This window comes from Oncorhynchus mykiss, chromosome 2, assembly GCF_013265735.2.
Source record: "Oncorhynchus mykiss isolate Arlee chromosome 2, USDA_OmykA_1.1, whole genome shotgun sequence".
Classification (NCBI taxonomy): domain Eukaryota; kingdom Metazoa; phylum Chordata; class Actinopteri; order Salmoniformes; family Salmonidae; genus Oncorhynchus; species Oncorhynchus mykiss.
In genome coordinates, this window is record NC_048566.1 from 30,873,465 (window position 1) to 30,897,287 (window position 23,823).

Genomic DNA, 23,823 nt, shown 5'->3' on the forward strand with positions numbered 1-23,823 from the left:
AAGGTAACCTAACAACGACCAGCAGAGGGAGACAGGGTGAAGGGAAAGGACAGAGACAAGACACAACATGACAGTTCAGGGTGTTAGTCAACAATTGAACCTCTTGTAGTTGTGTGTACGGCAGTGGGTGTATCTCACAGCCAGTCTATGTGTCTGAGAAAGTAGTGTGCTCTACAGACAGAAGCCTATTTGATTTTGTGTCATTTGATTTTGTGCTCATGGAAACCACAAGTTGCAGCAGTGCAAACAGAAATAGAGTGAGTACACAAGTTCTGACATATAGCACACTGCTTGACTCATGATAAGATCAGTAACGTGCATTATTTTTCATTTGATTGTTATTAATATTAAAAGAACAAAGTTGTTTCTGTTGAGGAGTATGCTCAAAGGACCCCGGCCTGACTGTTTTCTGTGAGATGGAATTGTTCAGGACGACAATACTTCTGCCAGTTCTGGTCCTCTCTCAAGGTAACACAGTTTAATCTAATATTTAGATTCTTTTTTTTTGTAACAGTATTTTTATTGGAATTTCACAATTTTCACCAACAGAGACAAAGCACACAAAAAAAAACACACAAAAAACAGCACTCACTTACACATATCTACGCATATATATATATATATATATATATATATATATATATATATATATATATATATATATATATATACAGTGCCTTGCGAAAGTATTCGGCCCCCTTGAACTTTGCGACCTTTTGCCACATTTCAGGCTTCAAACATAAAGATATAAAACTGTATTTTTTTGTGAAGAATCAACAACAAGTGGGACACAATCATGAAGTGGAACGACATTTATTGGATATTTCAAACTTTTTTAACAAATCAAAAACTGAAAAATTGGGCGTGCAAAATTATTCAGCCCCTTTACTTTCAGTGCAGCAAACTCTCTCCAGAAGTTCAGTGAGGATCTCTGAATGATCCAATGTTGACCTAAATGACTAATGATGATAAATACAATCAACCTGTGTGTAATCAAGTCTCCGTATAAATGCACCTGCACTGTTATAGTCTCAGAGGTCCGTCAAAAGCGCAGAGAGCATCATGAAGAACAAGGAACACACCAGGCAGGTCCGAGATACTGTTGTGAAGAAGTTTAAAGCCGGATTTGAATACAAAAATATTTCCCAAGCTTTAAACATCCCAAGGAGCACTGTGCAAGCGATAATATTGAAATGGAAGGAGTATCAGACCACTGCAAATCTACCAAGACCTGGCCGTCCCTCTAAACTTTCAGCTCATACAAGGAGAAGACTGATCAGAGATGCAGCCAAGAGGCCCATGATCACTCTGGATGAACTGCAGAGATCTACAGCTGAGGTGGGAGACTCTGTCCATAGGACAACAATCAGTCGTATATTGCACAAATCTGGCCTTTATGGAAGAGTGGCAAGAAGAAAGCCATTTCTTAAAGATATCCATAAAAAGTGTTGTTTAAAGTTTGCCACAAGCCACCTGGGAGACACACCAAACGTGGAAGAAGGTGCTCTGGTCAGATGAAACCAAAATGGAACTTTCTGGCAACAATGCAAACGTTATGTTTGGCGTAAAAGCAACACAGCTGAACACACCATCCCCACTGTCAAACATGGTGGTGGCAGCATCATGGCTTGGGCCTGCTTTTCTTCAGCAGGGACAGGGAAGATGGTTAAAATTGATGGGAAGATGGATGGAGCCAAATACAGGACCATTCTGGAAGAAAACCTGATGGAGTCTGCAAAAGACCTGAGACTGGGACGGAGATTTGTCTTCCAACAAGACAATGATCCAAAACATAAAGCAAAATCTACAATGGAATGGTTCAAAAATAAACATATCCAGGTGTTAGAATGGCCAAGTCAAAGTCCAGACCTGAATCCAATCGAGAATCTGTGGAAAGAACTGAAAACTGCTGTTCACAAATGCTCTCCATCCAACCTCACTGAGCTCGAGCTGTTTTGCAAGGAGGAATGGGAAAAAATGTCAGTCTCTCGATGTGCAAAACTAATAGAGACATACCCCAAGCGACTTACAGCTGTAATCGCAGCAAAAGGTGGCGCTACAAAGTATTAACTTAAGGGGGCTGAATAATTTTGCACGCCCAATTTTTCAGTTTTTGATTTGTCAAAAAAGTTTGAAATATCCAATAAATGTCGTTCCACTTCATGATTGTGTCCCACTTGTTGTTGATTCTTCACAAAAAAATACAGTTTTATATCTTTATATTTGAAGCCTGAAATGTGGCAAAAGGTGGCAAAGTTCAAGGGGGCCGAATACTTTCGCAAGGCACTGTATATACACACACACATACATATACATACACTCATGCATATACACATATATACGCACATGCACATACATACACACACATACATACATACATACCACACACACCCATACATACGTACACCATTTCCCTCTTCCCGCTCGGTGCTTCTCTCACCCCATCCCCATCATTGCGTCTCTCAATACATACATTTTAAACAAACTTACAAATAGAAATTAAACAAAAAAGCTCAGTTTAAACCAAGAGGTTAGGTTCCACACATGGAACGTACAGTGTAGTTCTGAAATACATAGATCCCCGCCATTCTAAGAGAATCCTTGCAGCATAATAGCTGATACCTCGGGTTCTAGGTAATTTAGATAAGGTTCCCATACTTTGTAGAACTGGTCTGTTTTAGAATGCAATGTACATGTCAGATATTCCAGAGGCACCCATTCAAATAGTATCTTATGCCAATCTTTAATAGAAGGAACCTTATCACTAATCCACTGTAAAAGGATGTTAATATTTCGACTTTGATTGTATTCAATTATATTATTTTCAGTGGCTCTTTTGATGGAAAGTATGACGGTTGTACTCTATGCACATCAAACACAGCATCAAATGTATTTTAGAATTGTTTGTACGAGTTGTTGGATAATACTGAAGATATGCACATCAAAATAGTCTGCAGTGGAGTCACATTTGGTTTTTTATTATGCTTCTACATCACCATATTTTTTAATGAATTTCTGTTTGCTTCTTATTCATGTCTGAATGTACAAGAGCATGTCGTTTTATTCTACTTGTTGACACCACGCGTTGGTGTGTTCAAGCAAATAATAAAATATTCATACAAAAAGGGGCTGACCGTAGTGATGCCAATTAGGTGTAGGCTAAATGCTGCATAATCCTACAAAAAGGGGCTGACCCTAGTGATGCCAATTAAGTGTAGGCTAAATGCTGCATAATCCTACAAAAAGGGGCTGACCCTAGTGATGCCAATTAAGTGTAGGCTAAATGCTGCATAATCCTACAAAAAGGGGCTGACCCTAGTGATGCCAATTAGGTGTAGGCTAAATGCTGCATAATCCTACAAAAAGGGGCTGACCCTAGTGATGCCAATTAAGTGTAGGCTAAATGCTGCATAATCCTACAAAAAGGGGCTGACCGTAGTGATGCCAACTAGGTGTAGGCTAAATGCTGCATAATCCTACAAAAAGGGGCTGACCCTAGTGATGCCAATTAGGTGTAGGCTAAATGCTGCATAATCCTACAAAAAGGGGCTGACCCTAGTGATGCCAATTAAGTGTAGGCTAAATGCTGCATAATCCTACAAAAAGGGGCTGACCGTAGTGATGCCAACTAGGTGTAGGCTAAATGCTGCATAATCCTACAAAAAGGGGCTGACCCTAGTGATGCCAATTAGGTGTAGGCTAAATGCTGCATAATCCTACAAAAAGGGGCTGACCGTAGTGATGCCAATTAAGTGTAGGCTAAATGCTGCATAATCCTACAAAAAGGGGCTGACCCTAGTGATGCCAATTAAGTGTAGGCTAAATGCTGCATAATCCTACAAAAAGGGGCTGACCCTAGTGATGCCAATTAGGTGTAGGCTAAATGCTGCATAATCCTACAAAAAGGGGCTGACCCTAGTGATGCCAATTAAGTGTAGGCTAAATGCTGCATAATCCTACAAAAAGGGGCTGACCGTAGTGATGCCAACTAGGTGTAGGCTAAATGCTGCATAATCCTACAAAAAGGGGCTGACCCTAGTGATGCCAATTAGGTGTAGGCTAAATGCTGCATAATCCTACAAAAAGGGGCTGACCCTAGTGATGCCAATTAAGTGTAGGCTAAATGCTGCATAATCCTACAAAAAGGGGCTGACCGTAGTGATGCCAACTAGGTGTAGGCTAAATGCTGCATAATCCTACAAAAAGGGGCTGACCCTAGTGATGCCAATTAGGTGTAGGCTAAATGCTGCATAATCCTACAAAAAGGGGCTGACCGTAGTGATGCCAATTAGGTGTAGGCTAAATGCTGCATAATCCTACAAAAAGGGGCTGACCGTAGTGATGCCAACTAGGTGTAGGCTAAATGCTGCATAATCCTACAAAAAGGGGCTGACCGTAGTGATGCCAATTAGGTGTAGGCTAAATGCTGCATAATCCTACAAAAAGGGTCTGACCCTAGTGATGCCAATTAGGTGTAGGCTATATGCTGCATAATCCTACAAAAAGGGGCTGACCGTAGTGATGCCAACTAGGTGTAGGCTAAATGCTGCATAATCCTACAGAGGATTACTTTACTTCCCAATGTAAGGTGTTTACTGCAACAACCAATACGATTCATCGAACACTAGCTAGCTAAAATTCAAAGGCCGCTTGAAGCAACATAAAAGTGCAGGGAATTCAAATTCAACCAATCATAGTCAACAATGATTGGCTGAAGCGTAATTGTTTTTGTATGACTCACTAGTTTGTCACAGAGTGATACATAAACGAAGTGATAGTTCAAAATGAATTGCTTTCTGAGGAGGAGAGCTGTGACATGGGTTAAAGCATGAACAAACTATTATTTTGCTTGACAAAGATGATGCATTATCTGCATCGATTAATTCAACAATGAGCCACAGATGTTATTCATGGCATACCCATCTAACAACTAAATTAACCAATTGAGGCAGTTGATAATAGCTGTTGTGAAAACCAGTGTAAATATTGTGATTTACAGACTCCATATTATATCCTTCTAATGGGAATATTGTGTAGCCACCTTGAAATACCACCAACAGACAGTTTACAAAATGGAAAAGATGATTCTACTTAGAGCCAAATTCAATAACTTGTTTGTAATGTATGTGCCCTGGGCTTCATATAGCATTGGCAACATGAAGTTGGCTGAAATAACTGATTGGACAGTTGCATGAATACTCCCATCTACACATAACTACAATAATGTTTCATTTATCTTAGTTTAGTTTGTTGTTGTTGTTTGTCATATTTCAGCCTTTCTAAATGAAGACCACTCTGTTCCGGGGAACTTCTCTGGGTCGAGAGAGACTGATGAGCAGCAGACATCCAATCTAAGTGAGTTCCAGTTTTATTTAAATGGTTGGTATTATGCTAAAAAGATCCTCAGAACCCGAGCCTCCAATCAAGCTTCATTTGGTTCCGGAGGCCACTGCAATCTACATCGATCTTACTCTCTGAATACCACACCTAATTCCTTCCTAAACCCCAAATTCCAATCCCTCGTGCCCATCCAGTCAAATTGCTAGGTGCAAAAATAGAGGGATGAATGGGTAAGGTGTCTGTGTGCTTCTTAGAGGGAGGAGACACAACCTCAAGCAACGATCCTGCAGAAAACTTGATTGCTCACAAGTCATTATACTGAGATCGAAATGAGACGAGGCAAAGGCTTTTTTTTTTACTATAATGATACAGGTCACCAGCAATTAAGCCATAGTGAGACGATATTTTCATTGTTCCCAGGGTGATGGTGATGCGTAAGGCTCCACTAGTGCAAAGTGGGAGGAACATCCCACACAAACATAAAATAAAAATAATGGGTCAATTGTCATTCGTGTCATAGAGGATATCAAATGGTCCAGTGGAGTCAGGTTATTAAGGAAAATACTATCAATCAGTTATTCAGTTATAATCATACTACATTAACCTGGTTTTCATTCTCTATTTGTTGAACCTCAATGAAGTGCAATTCCATCCACCACATTTAAACAGGGAAAAAAGTGAAGACTGAAGAGTGAAATGCAGAACCAAAGGCTCCAGTGTCACATGGTTTGAAACCACTGAGAGTATTTGGTCCCGTGGTGTTTCTAGAATCAGGTTGGTCGACTTCAGTGTCCCCCTTCGAATTCACCACCCAGTGACATTTCCACAGGACATGACTCACAGGATGTGGCTGCTCTGCTGAACATCTGCAAATAGCACAGAAACCGATAGGCCAACAAACAGCTAGGGCATTCAATGTGTCTGGGTATGTGTGTGTATTATGCTGTATAACATGTACTGTACATGTGACTACACTACATGGGGAAATGTAAACAGTCATCTGTATTCATTCTCATATTGATTCTGCATCTCTCCATCCCTCCAGCCATATCTCACCCCCCCAGGCTATCTCAGCACTGCTCTGGGGTTGTCGAGGTGCTCCATCGAGGGCTGTGGAGGCCAGTGACCTTTGACCTTGGGTCTGCAGAGTGGGCCAAAGTGGTGGAGGACATATGCACCAACCTGAGCTGCGGGGCAGTGTACGAGCGCCGACAGAATGGCACAGCTACATTAAACTACTCCAGCTCAACGTGTCTGAGCCAGTGTGTCTACAGAGACCTACTGGTGGAGAACTGTACAGAGCTCTCATACACAGACTGCTCTAACCTGACTGAGATAACCTGTGGTAAGACCGTCATTGCAAAGCTTATGCTTGGATCGGCAAGCATCTTGAGCAACCACAAACACGTTGTTGCAGTAACGCCTGCAAATTGCATGCAATGGAGAACCATCGTATGGATGGCTCTCCAAGTGTTTTGTGGACGCTTTGCAACAAGTTCCTCCTTCCAGCGCGATTCCATTTTCAAGCTGCTTTTTAATGATGAGTGAGGCCCAACTTCTATCGAGGTTAACTGATTATCTATGAACTGATTGGTTGATCTGTCCATTCCTCAGGGCACCAGGCCGTGCGATTGGTTGGAGGCTCACACCACTGTGAAGGACGGGTGGAGTTGTGGAGAGAGGAAAAATGGGGAACGGTGTGTGACGATAGTTGGGACCTGAGAGATGGGGGCGTGGTCTGTGCCCAATTGGGCTGTGGCTCTGCCCTGAATGTGAGCGGGCAGGACGGGTCCTTTGAAGCGGGTGTTGGTCTGGTTCTCTTAGATGAGGTGAACTGTGGGGGGAGCGAGAGGAACCTATGGGAGTGTCCCTCCATGGGGACAGTCAACGACTGTGGACACAAAGAGGACGCTGCAGTGGTTTGTTCAGGTAAGCCTGCAGCTATCATATTATTCTATAATATTATCATTGTCAGTTACTGTATTCACAATCATGTCATTTAAAAACATTTTAAATGTGAATAGAAGCTAAGTCAATGTCATGTCCACTACTTAAAATAGCTATGCTGTTACATGATGTGTGTATATTCTCCTTAGATTAGTCTGAATATGGATAGTGCAGTAATAACATGTAAAACACGTTACCATGACTGAACATCCGGTGTCTTGGTGGCGAACCAAGTCCCCATCATCTTAGCGCTGATTTTCAGCATGCTAAACGCTGTCGACAATCAGGGTTCTGATGATTGCGAATCAAGAATGATTTGGCTCGTGACCTTATCAGCATGTCTGAATGGATAGCAAAGTCTCAGTCACGCTCAACACTGATACTGACGAACAAGCTTCAAATCCTCCTACAGTAATGCAGAGATCAGGTGATGTGAAAGGTCATAAGCCGAAAAGAGACAGCTGCTTTGCATATTAATTATTGTTATTTTTATTAACGGGAAAAGAAGATGAAACACACAGGCAGCACAAAAACACACAGGCCAAAGTAATGCATGTCACTCAGAAAGTAGACAAACCATGTCAATACCACGTCGCAACAGCTCTGTCTGAGGAAGATCCTCAATGAAAGATGTTCAACCTGGGAGCCAAGTTCAAGAGTTCCTTGGTGAGAAAACATCCAAACTGCCTTGACCTCAACATAACAACAGTTGTTTGGCACTTCCATGGGTTTTAAATCTTGCATCTAAATTAGATGTGAAATCCGAAACCTCCAAGATCCCCCCACAGTTCCCCAATAGCTGTCCCTCAACCATTCGTGCCCCCCCCCCCCCCCAACTCCAATGCACCAACAACCAAGAGAATGAACTAAAGAGAAAGAGAGGAAGAGACAGAAGAAAACAGCAAGCAACAATGCAAATTATTTATTTTTTAAATATTAAATTTAAAACAAAGGACATCAAGAACAACTGAAATCATAACAGCAATGCCTACTTTATATGTTTGTGTGCATGTCTGGCACAATTACATGTATGTGTGTGTGTTCTTGTATGTGTTCATTTGAATGAGAGTGTGTGTATATGCATGTGTACAAACACCTTCACGGCATCAGCCTCAGGCAAACCGGCATTAGTTGTAAAAACACTGCCAATTAGCGTCATTCAAATGTACTTTTATTATGTTTTATTTTTACTTTTTTTCCCCTTTATCTTTTGACCATCATTCTCTCTCTCACACAGCAACTCCACTCCCATTTATCTCCAGTTCCACATCCCAACCCTCAGCTTCCCTCTGTCCATCCCATCATTCTCTCTCTCACACAGCAACTCCAATCCCACTTGTGTCCAGTTCCACATCCCAACCCTCAGCTTCCCTCTGTCCATCCCATCTATCTCTGCTGGCCACCCACTTCGTGTTTCTACGCAACACATATCTTTCAACTATGCTATGATGTTTAATGTACAATTTCAATCTATCTAATCGAATAGAATCTACAGATTGCGAGTTGAAGATAAATACTTTTACTAAGAATGTTAGTATATTAGTAATTGACTGACCCGGTCTCTCCAGATCTCCTAACAGTACTATTTCTAGGGTCAGTTTTAGATCAATGCTATGCATTTTCAGCCATTCCTGAACCTGAGACCAGAAACAGACTACCTGAGGGCAATACCAAAATAAATGGTCTATTGATTCTGTATCCTCACAACAAAATCTGCAGAGCTTCGATGATTTTATGCCCCAAATATTCAATATTTTGTTAGTGGCAAGAATTCTATATAATATTTTTAGTTGAAAAACACAAAGTCTTGAATCTTGCGTTGTTTTATATTTCAACCCAAACACCCTGTACCATGGAATCAGTACATCAAAAATCTCTTCCCAACTATTTTGCAATCTGTATGGCATAGTTGTCAACATCCTGGTCCTCAAATGAAACTGGTATACTTTCCTATTTATGCTATTTTTATTCCTCCGCCAGTTTTGATTATTTATATTGGACAGACAGACCAGTTCCCTACCTCCTCCCGCTGCCACCTGCCTCCTCCAGTCATCCAGTCATGATTCTTTATATTGGACAGACAGACCAGTTCCCTACCTCCTCCCGCTGCCACCCGCCTCCTCCATTTTTGGGGCAATGCTGTAATCAATTGGTTGTACTCTTGGATTGAGCAGACCTTCCCGAACAACTCCATGAAGGACATAACTCTACCATTACAATATCATTTAAGAACAAAATACCATTTTCAAACATCTTTCCCATAAATACAGGTATTTTATCAACCAGCACATTTGTTGACCATGTTTCCGATTCATTTCGAACACCTCAAGTGATTTATTATGTAGGCCTACTATCAAGTTTATTATGTAGGCCTACTCAGAAGGCTACATCCATCAATCTGGGAGTCCTACACATTTCAAGTACATTTTTTAAGAGAAAACACACACATTCCTTGCAGTAATTGCCAAATGACTCTTGAATAAGAGTCAGATATTGATTCAGTAGATCATTAGATACACAGATGGACAAACACAAGTCCTCTTGGATTTTCAATTTTTTAGCAAATGTTTTTGTTTAAACAAACCTTTTTACCCGTCTTTCAAACAAGAGTGCCTTGATTACTCAGGAGAAGTGAGCCATGCATCTGTTATACATTCTAGTTCTCTAACACCTCTAGGACTTTTCGATTTCCCTGACAGGAATTCCATCTCAACCAGGCAACGAGACGGCAGAACAGAACACCCAGACTTCAACCACAGGTACATTCAATAGATGCTGGCACACATGACCCTCCATCTGTGTAATAATACACCAAGAGTGTCTGCTCTGCTCATTAGAACATGTCAAGAAGAATTTGTTATTTGGTCTGTACTCTGCACTATGATTTGTTCTTGTTTCCAGCAGACTCAGTTCTACTAGTCACCAGTGCAGAGAGCCGGTCCTCTCCTCCAGCAGCTGCTGTCTGGGGCTGCATCGCATTGTCTATAGCCCTCCTCCTCACACTCCTCTCCAATGCTTCACTCTTCCTGTCTTACAGGAGGAGAGCTGGTGAGTCATTGTTTTTCTCCATTTTTCTTTCTCTTTCATTGCCTCATACTCAACTGTCACTCTTCCCATTTGTTCACACCAACAACAACAAACATGCTATCATCAATGAGCAGTAATTAACACTGAGAAACTGCTTTGTCTGAAGGGTATTACATATTCTTCTCAATGGTTTGCCAATTATGATAATACAACAACACAATGCAATGTGATTCAATACAGTACACAAAGCAAATCACTCAACTGGAACAGTATTCATACCCCTGGGTTGGTTGATTGCTCATTAAGAGAGTCCCACCACCAGTGTTGTTTTCACACCAACTTAAAAAAGCAGCATATTTTATTTCACAGGGATGATAATGCTTTGAATATGTGCCATATGTGACGGCGGTCTAATTAAAACATTTAATTGGTTTTGAGATGTATTGTCCTTTTTTTCTTGTCCAACATCAAAGACAACAAAGGCCAACAAATCTATTATCCTAGTTTCGGTAAAGAGAAGTTTCAAAGGCAAAACTTTCCCTTCATTACTAGCACTTCTGGTTCACCAAAGACAAGATGGCCGCCTGCTGTCCATCCAGTCTCAACACACTGACCGAGGGGAGAGAGTCAACCTCCTCACAGTCACCACAGACACAGCTGATTACAGTGAGTTCCTACTGATGCACTTGTCCTCTCTGTGCCCATTAGTTACTTGCAATTTCAGGAAATGTCTTATTAGTTCAAGTGTCCCATTTGTCAGAATACATTTTCTCTATGTGACCTTTCATGCAGCTCCACAGTACCTTTCCCAACAACCCACTCAGAATGACACCGATGCCTCATGTGACTCTGACTATGAAAACTATGACTTCAATGACCAACCCTCTGTTGCCATGGCTACTGCACTTGGTCAGTTCATCTTTATAGTTTTGGATAAATAGTGTAATTCTAAAAGAAAAAAAGATGGGAAGTGACACATGGCTATTAAGGGAGAAAGTGGTCCAAGGACTCACTCACAGTGCCAACCAAATGGCCTTTTATGTTTTCATTAGTCAGGGTCCTTGACAATGGAGTAGGCACAAGCAGAGAGCCATGGGAAACCACGCAGACAGCAGAGACTTCTGACGCTCCTGAGAAATATAATATTGTTGCTGAGACAATCAACGGCATTGAGAGAAAAAACCCTGCCACCCAAAGTCGTAAGTTACTGTCGGGTGGGGTGAACCAGATTTTTACCATGATCATATTGTGTCCATGTCCGACAGGTTTCTTCTTAGTCCTAAAAGGACATAATGTCCACTTAAAATCTGAGACTTTTCAACAACCGTTTGCAGGACAAGGAATCGGAAAAGGTATAATTTGCTGAAACTTGCCATGGTGACAGAAAAGTTGAATAAGAGCCCTATCGTAACATACTAACACTAACAACCATTTGTATGTCCAGTGCATTCGCTGGTGTCATCCAGCACGTCTTCTGGGGAATGCTATGAGAACATTGAGACACTGGAGAAGGAGCTGCTGGACTCAGGTCAGTCCAAAATGCTCAATGGCAAATGCTGCAACAGACTCAGTCAGTGCATCTATGAAATCCATTCTCATGAATCAACGATAACAGAGTAACTGTGTGGAATGCTAACCACCCAGGTCCAGATTTGAGAGAAACTGCCCTCACAGACTTGATATGTGGAAGAGAGCCATCCTTGGGATCGAGTAGTAGTACAACATCAGGGGAATCCTACTACAACGTGGGGATGGCAGTGGAACAGCATCTACAGTCAGGTCCGTTCAAGTCAAATACACAGGAACAACAACACACAATTCATCTGGCTGTGTCTAAGCACTGGATGGGGTAGACACAACAGCAAAGGCTTTTTGCACTACAGAACAGTACATGAAAGTATTGTCTTGAAAGTTTTGGGGAGAAAATACAGTTCCTTGCGAAAGTATTCGGCCCCCTTGAACTTTGCGACCTTTTGCCACATTTCAGGCTTCAAACATAAAGATATAAAACTGTATTTTTTTGTGAAGAATCAACAACAAGTGGGACACAATCATGAAGTGGAACGACATTTATTGGATATTTAAAACTTTTAACAAATCAAAAACGGAAAAATTGGGCATGCAAAATTATTCAGCCCCCTTAAGTTAATACTTTGTAGCGCCACCTTTTGCTGCGATTACAGCTGTAAGTCGCTTGGGGTATGTCTATCAGTTTTGCACATCGAGAGACTGAATTTTTTTCCCATTCCTCCTTGCAAAACAGCTCGAGCTCATTGAGGTTGGATGGAGAGCATTTGTGAACAGCAGTTTTCAGTTCTTTCCACAGATTCTCGATTGGATTCAGGTCTGGACTTTGACTTGGCCATTCTAACACCTGGATATGCTTATTTTTGAACCATTCCATTGTAGATTTTGCTTTATGTTTTGGATCATTGTCTTGTTGGAAGACAAATCTCTGTCCCAGTCTCAGGTCTTTTGCAGACTCCATCAGGTTTTCTTTCAGAATGGTCCTGTATTTGGCTCCATCCATCTTCCCATCAATTTTAACCATCTTCCCTGTCCCTGCTGAAGAAAAGCAGGCCCAAACCATGATGCTGCCACCACCATGTTTGACAGTGGGTATGGTGTGTTCAGGGTGATGAGCTGTGTTGCTTTTACGCCAAACATAACGTTTTGCATTGTTGCCAAAAAGTTCAATTTTGGTTTCATCTGACCAGAGCACCTTCTTCCACATGTTTGGTGTGTCTCCCAGGTGGCTTGTGGCAAACTTTAAACAACACTTTTTATGGATATCTTTAAGAAATGGCTTTCTTCTTGCCACTCTTCCATAAAGGCCAGATTTGTGCAATATACGACTGATTGTTGTCCTATGGACAGAGTCTCCCACCTCAGCTGTAGATCTCTGCAGTTCATCCAGAGTGATCATGGGCCTCTTGGCTGCATCTCTGATCAGTCTTCTCCTTGTATGAGCTGAAAGTTTAGAGGGACGGCCAGGTCTTGGTAGATTTGCAGTGGTCTGATACTCCTTCCATTTCAATATTATCGCTTGCACAGTGCTCCTTGGGATGTTTAAAGCTTGGGAAATATTTTTGTATCCAAATCCGGCTTTAAACTTCTTCACAACAGTATCTCGGACCTGCCTGGTGTGTTCCTTGTTCTTCATGATGCTCTCTGCGCTTTTAACGGACCTCTGAGACTATCACAGTGCAGGTGCATTTATACGGAGACTTGATTACACACAGGTGGATTGTATTTATCATCATTAGTCATTTAGGTCAACATTGGATCATTCAGAGATCCTCACTGAACTTCTGGAGAGAGTTTGCTGCACTGAAAGTAAAGGGGCTGAATAATTTTGCACGCCCAATTTTTCAGTTTTTGATTTGTTAAAAAAGTTTGAAATATCCAATAAATGTCGTTCCACTTCATGATTGTGTCCCACTTGTTGTTGATTCTTCACAAAAAAATACAGTTTTATATCTTTATGTTTGAAGCCTGAAATGTGGCAAAAGGTCGCAAAGTTCAAGGGGGCCGAATACTTTCGCAAGGCACTGTATGTAGATTAGTAATTCATTACTTCATTGGGAGCACATTTTCTAATTTTCTCCTCAGAGAACACCTATACACATTCCCCTGTGCAATCAACCAGTGCACACCAGGATCAGCAACAGCCTGTGAACAGCAACTGCCACCTACTGAGCAGTCAAAATCAAGGTACCTGATACATTTCTGATGAGTCTGTGCATGTGTGTTTCAAAGGTGGACCGAATTTCCATTGAACCGTGTAATGTTCCCTGCAGAGACTAATTCTCAGTCCCCTTTCTTGTGTCATATTGTGTTTCAAAACCTGCCAAATTAATTTGGCGCCATCGGTGTAATCTCTGAAAGAAACAGAACAAATCATATTCAAAGGTTTCTTTACGTTTATAAGCCAATGTGATTTCAAGTTGTGTCAAAACTAAATTCAAAGAGTTAAGGTAGTCTGACAGATGGAGCCATTGGGTATGGGGCATAAACATCTGTGAGGATTTAAATTGTATTTAATTCCTTTAGTTTTCGCCAGATTTACTATCATAGTGAATAATGGAAAGGGTAGTATTTCTGGCAGGCACATGCTTGAATCCAACAGAGAGGAGGGAGAGAGAGTTGAAGAGAGAGACGGTCCTCATTCAGATGGAGGAAATTGCCTGGCTCTGTTTTTTACTCTAATCTGCCATTAAGCTATGGAGAGCTACACCTCAGAATGACAGAGTCGGTTAGATTACAGACACTAATACCCGTTATAGACAGACTTTAAGGCATTTTGCCTGTATTTTTATTTATTTATCTGGCAAATGTTTTACAGACCCAATTCACAGTCCCATTTTTACCACATTATTGCAGAGATAAGCCTTATATATCTCCCATGCACATGCCGGCATAATTAGGAGTGGGAGTAGATGTGGGTGGATGTCTGTTCTAATAAATAAATTAAATATACACCACCACAAAGAAATCCAGAATTAATGAGTTTTTTGGCAGGTCCTAAGAAACATTATAGGACCAATACAATTTATTTTCAAAATAATAGAATGGCATATTTTGAGATGAATGATGTTACTGGTCTGTGCAGCCGATAGGCTACATGGCTGCGCCATGCATATACAATCAAGTTATTTTGTTCCTTAAACAGACAAGACACTTGGGCTACACTGATCACAGTCAACACACATATATTTTGTAGTAGGCTGAGACTATAATGAAATATAACAGAATAAAAGACATCATATTTTTCCCACACAACTTGCATCACAGCAACGTGTGGAACTGCTGTCATATAAAAAAAAGTGATTTTGAAACAGAGCCCAAGGCAAGCCCATGCTTTTTTCATCCACGTTTCATCTCTTTTCTACCCTCCCTCCGCTTTGATAGGGAGCAGGCGTAGGGTCTTACATTGAGAGTATCTTCATCATGATACTGATAAGAGAATAATAGCAATCTATATTTTCAAAAGCATGAGTCTCCTGTTCATATTTCACAACCTCTGTAGGCTTTTGGAGTTGCCTATTCGCTATTGAGCATAACAATAGGCCTACGCTTGATGTAAGGCACATTACTGCATGCTAAATGTTTCTAATCAGTGATAGATGAGCAAACAAATAGATGAGTTACCACCTCTACTTATTTGCCCAGCCAGAGAATTAACCAAATATACAGATGGAGAGTCAGTTAAACAAAATCACATTGACAAGTCACAGGCTTTCGGTTGGGAGTAGGCCTAGGCTGCTATGCAACTGTGAGTAAAGAAGAGTATTTTTCTCTACTCATACAGGAGTAATTAAGCCCTAGTTCTCTAATTGTGATTTTTATGTATTATTTATGACTTCATTTCAATTTATTAGGGGGTGCTGCAGCACCACTATTTGCTGTGGCTATGCCGTTCATGCAAAGGGGTGATTAAAATGTTCAAACATTGATGCATTACGATTAAGGGTACGTTCCCTTGAGAAAGATTAAGCCTAGTCCTTGACATTAAGTCATGTTCAATGGCAGCACCAAGTACCTGTATTCCCCTACATGGATCACAACTGTGCAGTAGATTCTAGAGTCATGTACTGTCTGTAATGTACATTGCCTTCATAAAGTAGTCATACCCTTTTGACTTAGTTGTTACAGTCTGAATTCAAAATGGATAAAACTAATTAAAAACACATACTCCATAATGACAAAAGTGAAAACATGTTTTTAGAAATATTTGATTTAAAAAAAATATCTATTTAAATAAGTATTCACACCCGAGTTAATACATGTTAGAATCACCTTTGGCAGTGATTACAGTCAAGCTCTGTCAAGTTGGTTGTTTATCATTGCTAGACAGCCATTTCTATAAGGGCAAAAGGCGAGACCCAGATGCAGACACAGGAGGCAGATAGTTTGAGTCTTTGATATTTATTAATAATCCAAAAGGGGTAGGCAAGAGAATGGTCGTGGAGAGGCAAAAGGTCAAAACCAGTTCAGAGTCCAGGAGGTACAGTGTGGCAGGCAGGCTCGAGGTCAGGGCAGGCAGAATGGTCAGGCAGGTGGGTAAAGTCCAGAAAACAGGCAAGAGTCAAAACCGGGAGGACTAGTAAAAGAGAATAGAAAAGGCACGACCACAGGGAAAACACACTGGTTGACTTGGAACATACAAGACAAACTGACAACAGACAGACAGAAAACACAAGTTTAAATACCCAGGGGAAGATGGGTGACACCTGGAGGGGGTGGAGACAAGCACACGGATAGGTGAAACAGATCAGGGTGTGACAATTTCCAAGTCATGCCATATATTTAAGCCAATTTAAATCAAAACTTTAACTAGGCCAATGTATATTTTGCCTTGTGTTTTAGGTTTTTGTCCTGCTGAAAGGTGAATTTGTCTCCCTGTGTCTATTGAAAAGCAGACTGAACCAGGTTTTCCTCTAGTATTTTGCCTGTGCTTGGCTCAATTCTGTTTATTTTTATCCTAAAAAACTCTCTACTCCTTGCTGATGACAAGCATACCCTTAACATGATGCAACCACCATACTTGACAAAATGAAGAGTGGTACTCAGTGAAGTGTTGGATTTATCCCAAACATAACACTCTGTATTTAGGACATAAAGTTAATTTCTTTGTCACATGTTTTGCAGTTTTACTTTAGTGCCTTATTGCAAACAGGATGCATGTTTTGAAATATATTTATTCTGTACAGGTTTCCTTTTTTCCCCCATTTAGGTTAGTATTGTGGAGTATGTTGTTAATCTATCCTCAATTTTCTCCCATCACAGTCATTAAACTCTGTAACTGTTTTAAAGTTACCATTGGCCTCATGGTGAAATCCCTTAGCGGTTTCCTTCCTCTTCGGCAACTGAGTAGGAAGGATGTATCTTTGTAGTGACTGGGTATATTGATACACCATCCAAAGTGTCATGAAAAACTTCACTATTCTCAAAGGGATATTCCATGTGTGCTTTTTTATTTTTCCCCATCTACCAATAGGTGCCCTTCTTTACGAGGCAATGGGAAACCTTGAATGTCTTTGAAGTTGAATCGGTTTGAAGTTCACTGCTTTACTGAGGGACCTTACAGATAATTGCGTGTGGTAGTCATTCAAACATCATGTTGAACACTATTATTGCACATACTGTTGCTACAAACATAATTCCACTTTGACATTATGGGGTATTGTGTGTAGGCCAGTGACACAAAATCTAAATTTAATCCATTTTAAATTAAGGCTGTGTAACAACATAATATGGAAAAAGTCAATGGGTGTAAATACTTTCTGAAGGTATTGTAGATGCAAATTGCTGAAAACATGTAGCTTATTGTGGATGTATGTAAATGGTAATGTGAATCCTTTATACAGAAGATTCAAGCAGCTCATCTTCCTCTGAGCTTTATGAGAACATAGAAGTCCAAGATGAAGAGGGGATTGGTGATGCTACTGTGAAAGAAGACCCGGACCAGTCTCTTTCTGACAGTGACTACGATGACATAACAAATTACTAGCATTTCATCAAACATAGCAGTGAAGTGAGAACTATAAAACAGAGTCATTTACATATTAGCAGTTGTTATTATCCAGAAAGACAAACAGGAGCAATTATGTTTAATTGCCTTGCTCAAGAGCGCAGACATATTTTTTTTCTCACCTCGTTAGCGTGTGGATTCAAACCAGCGACCTTTCGGTTACTGGCCCAACGGTCTTAACCACCTTCGCTTCTCCACTGCACAGAATGACCAGCATTGTGAACAAACAGCACTGTCACTGATATTGATTCATACGGTGACCTGAGCCACACAAAGCACAGTCAAACTTTTTAAACTTGAAATTCAATTGTGTTAATATTATCAGGGAGAAAAAGCAACAAAAATGAAGTGCATACAACATTTATTCAACTAAGACTTTATGTGAATAGTCTAGTGTATAAACACATATGCAGATGCTTTGTACATAATATGAGCACATGTTTTGCAATCTAAAATATATACTTCTGACTGGGCTATCACAACAAATGTCTTTGGAAGTTAAGCTTTTTTTTGGGATTAGTAGAATTAGTAGATATTTAATAAACTATCCACAGACTACTTAATTTGATTATCATTCATTTATAAAGTATCAACTACTAGACTGTCAGAGTGAAGTGATTATTTTATGTTTAATGTTTTTTTTCTTCTAAATGTCTAGCACAGATGCAACAGGAAAGGTTAGGGTCATTTAACTTCACACTAACCTCACCTTCATACTATACACAATACATGAATGGTAAGATCAGAAATCCCTTAAAACAGAGAATGCATTTGACTCAAAGGGACAGAAGAGGAAATAAACAAAAGGACAAGGGAATTAGAAACTAAGACAGAGAAGGAAAGGCTACAGAAAAGCATGTAACAGCATTGTATATGAAATACTACCAGATAATGGAATGTCTTCATTACTATTTTTATTTTATACATAAAAGACTCTATTCAATTTAGCCTCATCTTTCCTAAGTACCGTTTTCACACAAGTATGGTCTGGCATATACCTGCTCTTAAAACTGAGCTAGCTAAAATCACATCTCTAAAGATAGCAGAAGACCTACCTTGTTCATTTACATTTAAACCCAGAACACACTAAATGTAATGCAGAGAAAGACCTACATCATTCTCAAGGCAGAAAAAATGTGTGTTGGGATGTCTATAACAAGAGGACATTGGTTTTCAAGTAACTGCAAAGTGATGGTGTGTGTGTGTGTGTGTGATAGAGAGAAGGCTGTCATACTTCATGCTTCCCACAGACCCACTTGAGCTGGTGCTGTTCTCTCAGGTCGTTGAGGTCTCGAGCAGAGTGCCAGCTACACTGGCAGGCGTACGCCCGCGCCCCTTTTCTTCTCCTCAGCTTAGCCCGCAGCTTCTGACAGTCTGGCATGTTGTTCCTGCAGAGATACAAAGAGACAAGGCTGGTTAGCTAAGCAATGAGCAGTAGGTGAATATCTCTCACAGTATTGGTATGTAGAGTTATAGATAGGATAAGTAGTACTAAATTCACAAAGTACTTGATTATTTAAGTTGGTCATGTGCATGGAACAAAACCAGCCTCCAAGAACCCCTGAAAGATTGTGGAATGATTGGAAACATCACACATATTCAAGAGTTAACCTGTAATTTACAGCTGAAGGAATTAATCTGAGTGGAAGCATCATTTGCACAATACATTACGTTGCATTTAACAAGCACATTTGAATGATAAATGAATCCCCATGTCTTGTAGAGGAGCCCTGGGCTCTCAGACACTTAGTAACCTCTATACGTCAGCACAAAGCCTGAAACCACCCAAGTGTCCACCAGAACAGATAATTAGTTCACTGCTGTGATAACACCGACAGCAAAACACACATGCTTGGAACGTGCACCAAAACACCAACAACATTGTGGTTGAGATAGCCTTCTTTGTTTTTCTATTTTAAAATGTTTTTCTCCCATATGAGCACAGCCCTTCTGTCTGTTGTCTTTCTTAGTTTGCATTTCAAGTCAACTCTCACCAATTGTATCAAATTCGTGTAGCCTAGAAGAATTTAATTACTGTCTTGGTGTTAAGAGCACCAAATACCAATGCCTGCATACTCACACCGCTACTGCTATGAGGTCTTCCACTTCACTTCCTTAACTAAGCTTAAGTGTCAGTCTTTGTTATCATGGACAAGCTCTCTGTCAGTGAAACAACACAATATTGAACCAGAGAGGCACCCAAGGTGGCATTGTTGTGTTGTTTGACTGCCTTTCTAATGTCTGTCTCCATCCACTAGTACCAGTTGTCCTATGAAATTCCTATCTGCCATGCACCGATCTCAGAGCACGGTTAAAAAACGTTTTAAATTAAACCACTTTGGCAAAAGGTTACCTGTTTTTCTGAACAGGTGGATATCAATCAAGGTTAAAGTCACAATCCCCACTTAAAAGGTATTTTACATTAAGAATCAAATGAAGATTATTCCAGTTTATTTTCACGAAGTCCCAAAATAAAAAGGTTTACACTGCCCTCTTCTGTTCAAATCTGAGAAATGTGGGATTTTGTTTTCTGTATCAACTTCCAACTTGTTTCAAGATAATAACAATATTTAAATTCCGCAAATAGTTTGTTACCCCATAAAGATACATTGGGCCCAATGAAAGGAGGCTCACCTGAAGAAGAGGTAATCACAAGAGGGGTCCCATTCATGATCGTCAAACATGGCCACCCGAAAGTCACAGGAGATACATCTCAGCTGATCACACGACCTGTCAGCACATGTTAAACAGTGAGTCAAATTAAAATGTGATCCATGCTTTCACACACACACACACACACACACACACACACACACACACACGCACACAATTACAACAGGGTTCCCCAACTGGCGGCCCTTAGGTGATTTTATTTGGTCTCCAGCGTTTTTTGAGCAAAATAAGTAAATACATTTTATAATTGTATTGTTGGACATAAGACTGTAAAAACACCAGCAAATCAGCACCAACCAAGTGATTTTAATTTAGGAAATCTGATCCAAAGAATTCCCACGCATAATATAGAGAGATACAGTATGTGATCATACACAAAATGAAAGCAGGGTTTGAAATTAGTCTGTTGTAGTTAAATATTATGTCGGTTTGGGCTTCTTGCAATCAAATTGCAGTTGACTAATTATCCATAATTATGTTCTGGCCTCCTGACCATCCTCTCAAGAAAAAAAATGGCCCTCGGCTGAATCCAGTTGATGATCCCTGCACAACAATTAAACAGCACTTTTACCTTTGTGAAACAGCTGTTCCTACACCATTTGCAATGGAGCTTCCACCAAGGAAAACTGGGCAGCACCTGCTCACATAAGAACAAATGGGGATCAAAAGAGAGCTTTTATCAAATACATGCTTTACCAAAGGCTCACTACTAGATTTTACGGCTCCCCGTGAATGACCATTTTGGTCTGCCTAAAATAATGACAACTGTAAAACATACAATTACATTGACTGCATGCAACAGAGATATACAGATGCCTCAATAATAACGTCATATGAACACATTGACTTTTTGCAGTATGACATGTGATTCAACAGGCTGCAACACAAAACAAACCGTTGTCGGCAGGATTCGAACCTGCGCGGGAAGATCCCAATAGATTTCTAGTCTATCGCCTTAACCACTCGGCCACGACAACTGCCTACACGTTCGACGACTCAGCCAGGACAACTAACTATGTTTGCATGAATAAGTTATGTTGTTTTTTAAAAATGTTTTTTTTAATAGGGTTGTAAGAAAACTTACTTTCTTGTGGACTGTGGCAATGTCTTCGTCATTTTAGGAAGCTGTCCAGTCTGCAATTGTGTAGAGTTAAGCAAATATGAGACCACCTACGGGCCAGCCCTTTTGCAATGTAACGTTAGCTAATGCATTGGAGTCAGAAGGACAAAGATGATAGCAACCTATCCATTGGAAACAGGCTAAAAACAATCAAATATAGCCTTATATTTATCTCATTATAGCTAGCTAATACATCCGTGTGATATCCAGACAGCTAACTTTAGCTAGCTACTACTACTGGACAGTAGATGCTGTTAGCAAAAACAAAAAACTGCATTCAACATTGCAAGGCGATGTAGCTAAGGTTATTTACTCACGTTTAGCGCAAGGGAATCGAAATCATCGTCAAGTATGTCCTCGAGAAGGGCATCTATATCTTCGCTGTCCGTTTTTCTGGGTGTATCGTCAGTGGTGCTGACGGTGTGAAGCGAGGAACAGTTTTAGCAAGCTAACGTTACATAGCTAACTACGTGATTTAGCTAACATGCTTGATTAAATAACAATGCATTTTAGGAAGGCTGGCGTTTGCAACTACGTTACATAGCTATTGTCGTTAGTTACGTTGCATAAGCTTCCACTGTGTCAGTCATGGTCAACAACTTGGTTTGCTAACCTTGCTTGCTAACTTTAGTCCATTCCCCCGTACTAACGTTAGCTATCGTTAACGTTAGCCGGTTGACACTTGCATTTTACTACGCACCAGTGTTTTCTTTCTTTCCCAGTTTGCGTTAAACATTTCCCAGCCGTCGATAAATCTGAGGGAGCTTGAAGTTGTGGCGTCAATGAAACATTGCGACAGAACTTTGTTTCAACCTCATCTAGCAATTCGTCCAAATCGTCCGCCATAGCTTCAGGGTACTGCTGCTTATTGACTGTTGTCATGAACAGGAGTGCTTGATTGACAGGCGTAACCTCATTTCAAGTAGGTAAAGATTGATACCGTGTAGCTAGCGATTTATGTGTAGTGATACAAGATACTGGCTATCTATGATACAATGTAAACGCCTGGGCATTACCAATCACAGGAGAAAAAATCACGTTGTCGGCAGGATTCGAACCTGCGCGGGAAGATCCCAATGGATTTCTAGTCCATCGCCTTAACCACTCGGCCACGACAACTGCTGATATTATTGGAGACAAAAACCGGTAATAGCCAACATAAAATTACAAATATATCAGACACTGACTGATATTGTGTTTTAGCAAAACTCAAATTACATTGGTAACCATTTTTTCCAGGCTGTATCACAACCGGCAGCCCTGCGTCATCCGGGTTTGGCAGGTGTAGGCCTTCATTGAAAATACGAATTTGTTCTTAACTGATTTGCCTAGTTAAATAATAAATAAATAAAAATAGCAATAAGGCACCTCGGGGGATTGTGGTATATCGCCAAAGGGAAGATCAAGCTGATCCTAACTATTTTTCCTGTTTATCAAAAGTGTTGGAAAACTTGTCAATAATCAATTGACTGGCTTTCTTGATGTCTATAGTATTCTCTCTGGTATGCAATCTGGTTTTTCGGCTCAGGTTATGGATGTGTCACTGCAACCTTAAAGGTCCTCAGTGATGTCACCATTGCCCTTGATTCTAAGCAATGTTGTGCTGCTATTTTTATTGACTTGGCCAAAGCTTTTGATACGGTAGACCATTCCATTCTTGTGGGCGGCTAAGGAGTATTAGTGTCTGAGGGGTCTTTGGCCTGGTTTGCTAACTACCTCTCTCAAAGAGTGCAGTGTAAAAAGTCAGAAAATCTGCTGTCTCAGCCACTGCCTGTCACCAAGGGAGACCCCAAGGCGCAATCCTTACTTATTGTTTAAACAGAAAACACAGGAGATTGGTCGCACCTCCTAGTGGTTAAAGCGTTGGACTAGTAACCGGAAGGTTGCAAGTTCAAATCCCCGAGCTGACAAGGTACAAATCTGTCGTTCTGCCCCTGAACTGACAGTTAACCCACTGTTCCTAGGCCGTCACTGAAAATAAGAATTTGTTCTTAACTAACTTGCCTAGTAAAATAAAATAAATTTGGGAGGAGGTGCTCGTGATAATGGCTGGAAGCGGAATCAGTGGAATGTTATCAAACACATAGTTTGATGCCATTCCAGACATTATTATCAGCCGTCCTCCCCTCAGCAGCCTACACTGATATAACATTATCATAGTATTATAAAGAGAACATTGGTG

The 23,823-nt window shown here is 40.5% G+C and overlaps 2 protein-coding genes and 2 non-coding genes across 6 annotated transcripts; 1 reads left to right on the plus strand and 3 right to left on the minus strand.

Moving 5' to 3' along the window:
* The first annotated feature begins 268 nt into the window (after window positions 1-268).
* LOC110534689 (T-cell differentiation antigen CD6) lies at window positions 269-17,922 on the plus strand. 2 transcript variants are annotated; one of them, XM_036945585.1, is made up of 13 exons: window positions 269-468; window positions 5,275-5,355; window positions 6,386-6,685; window positions 6,955-7,269; window positions 9,987-10,046; window positions 10,189-10,335; window positions 10,867-10,980; window positions 11,107-11,223; window positions 11,367-11,513; window positions 11,759-11,842; window positions 11,959-12,093; window positions 13,927-14,028; window positions 17,685-17,922. In XM_036945585.1, exons 1-13 carry the CDS (start codon window positions 417-419, stop codon window positions 17,825-17,827), a joined length of 1,797 nt encoding a protein of 598 aa, XP_036801480.1. In that variant the 5' UTR covers window positions 269-416; the 3' UTR covers window positions 17,828-17,922. The 2 variants fall into 2 exon arrangements, with proteins under 2 accessions (XP_036801480.1, XP_036801482.1); XM_036945587.1 differs by having other exon boundaries at window positions 10,192-10,335.
* On the minus strand, window positions 16,351-22,876 carry c2h8orf37 (chromosome 2 C8orf37 homolog). Of its 2 annotated transcripts, XR_002468109.2 has the most exons (8): window positions 22,342-22,876; window positions 21,959-22,055; window positions 21,606-21,655; window positions 21,093-21,158; window positions 20,483-20,578; window positions 19,083-19,236; window positions 17,971-18,045; window positions 16,351-16,417 (listed from the first exon to the last, which is right to left on the minus strand). XR_002468109.2 is itself a non-coding variant. In XM_021558578.2 (7 exons), the coding sequence occupies exons 1-7, from the start codon at window positions 22,521-22,523 to the stop codon at window positions 18,025-18,027; spliced, it is 666 nt and encodes a 221-aa protein (XP_021414253.2). In that variant the 5' UTR covers window positions 22,524-22,876; the 3' UTR covers window positions 16,477-18,024. The 2 variants fall into 2 exon arrangements, 1 of the variants encoding a protein (XP_021414253.2); XM_021558578.2 differs by lacking the exon at window positions 16,351-16,417 and having other exon boundaries at window positions 16,477-18,045.
* Window positions 21,417-21,498, minus strand: trnas-aga. The gene has a single exon. It is a non-coding gene; the product is annotated as a tRNA-Ser (tRNA).
* Window positions 22,679-22,760, minus strand: trnas-aga. The gene has a single exon. It is a non-coding gene; the product is annotated as a tRNA-Ser (tRNA).
* Window positions 22,877-23,823: the final 947 nt, after the last annotated feature.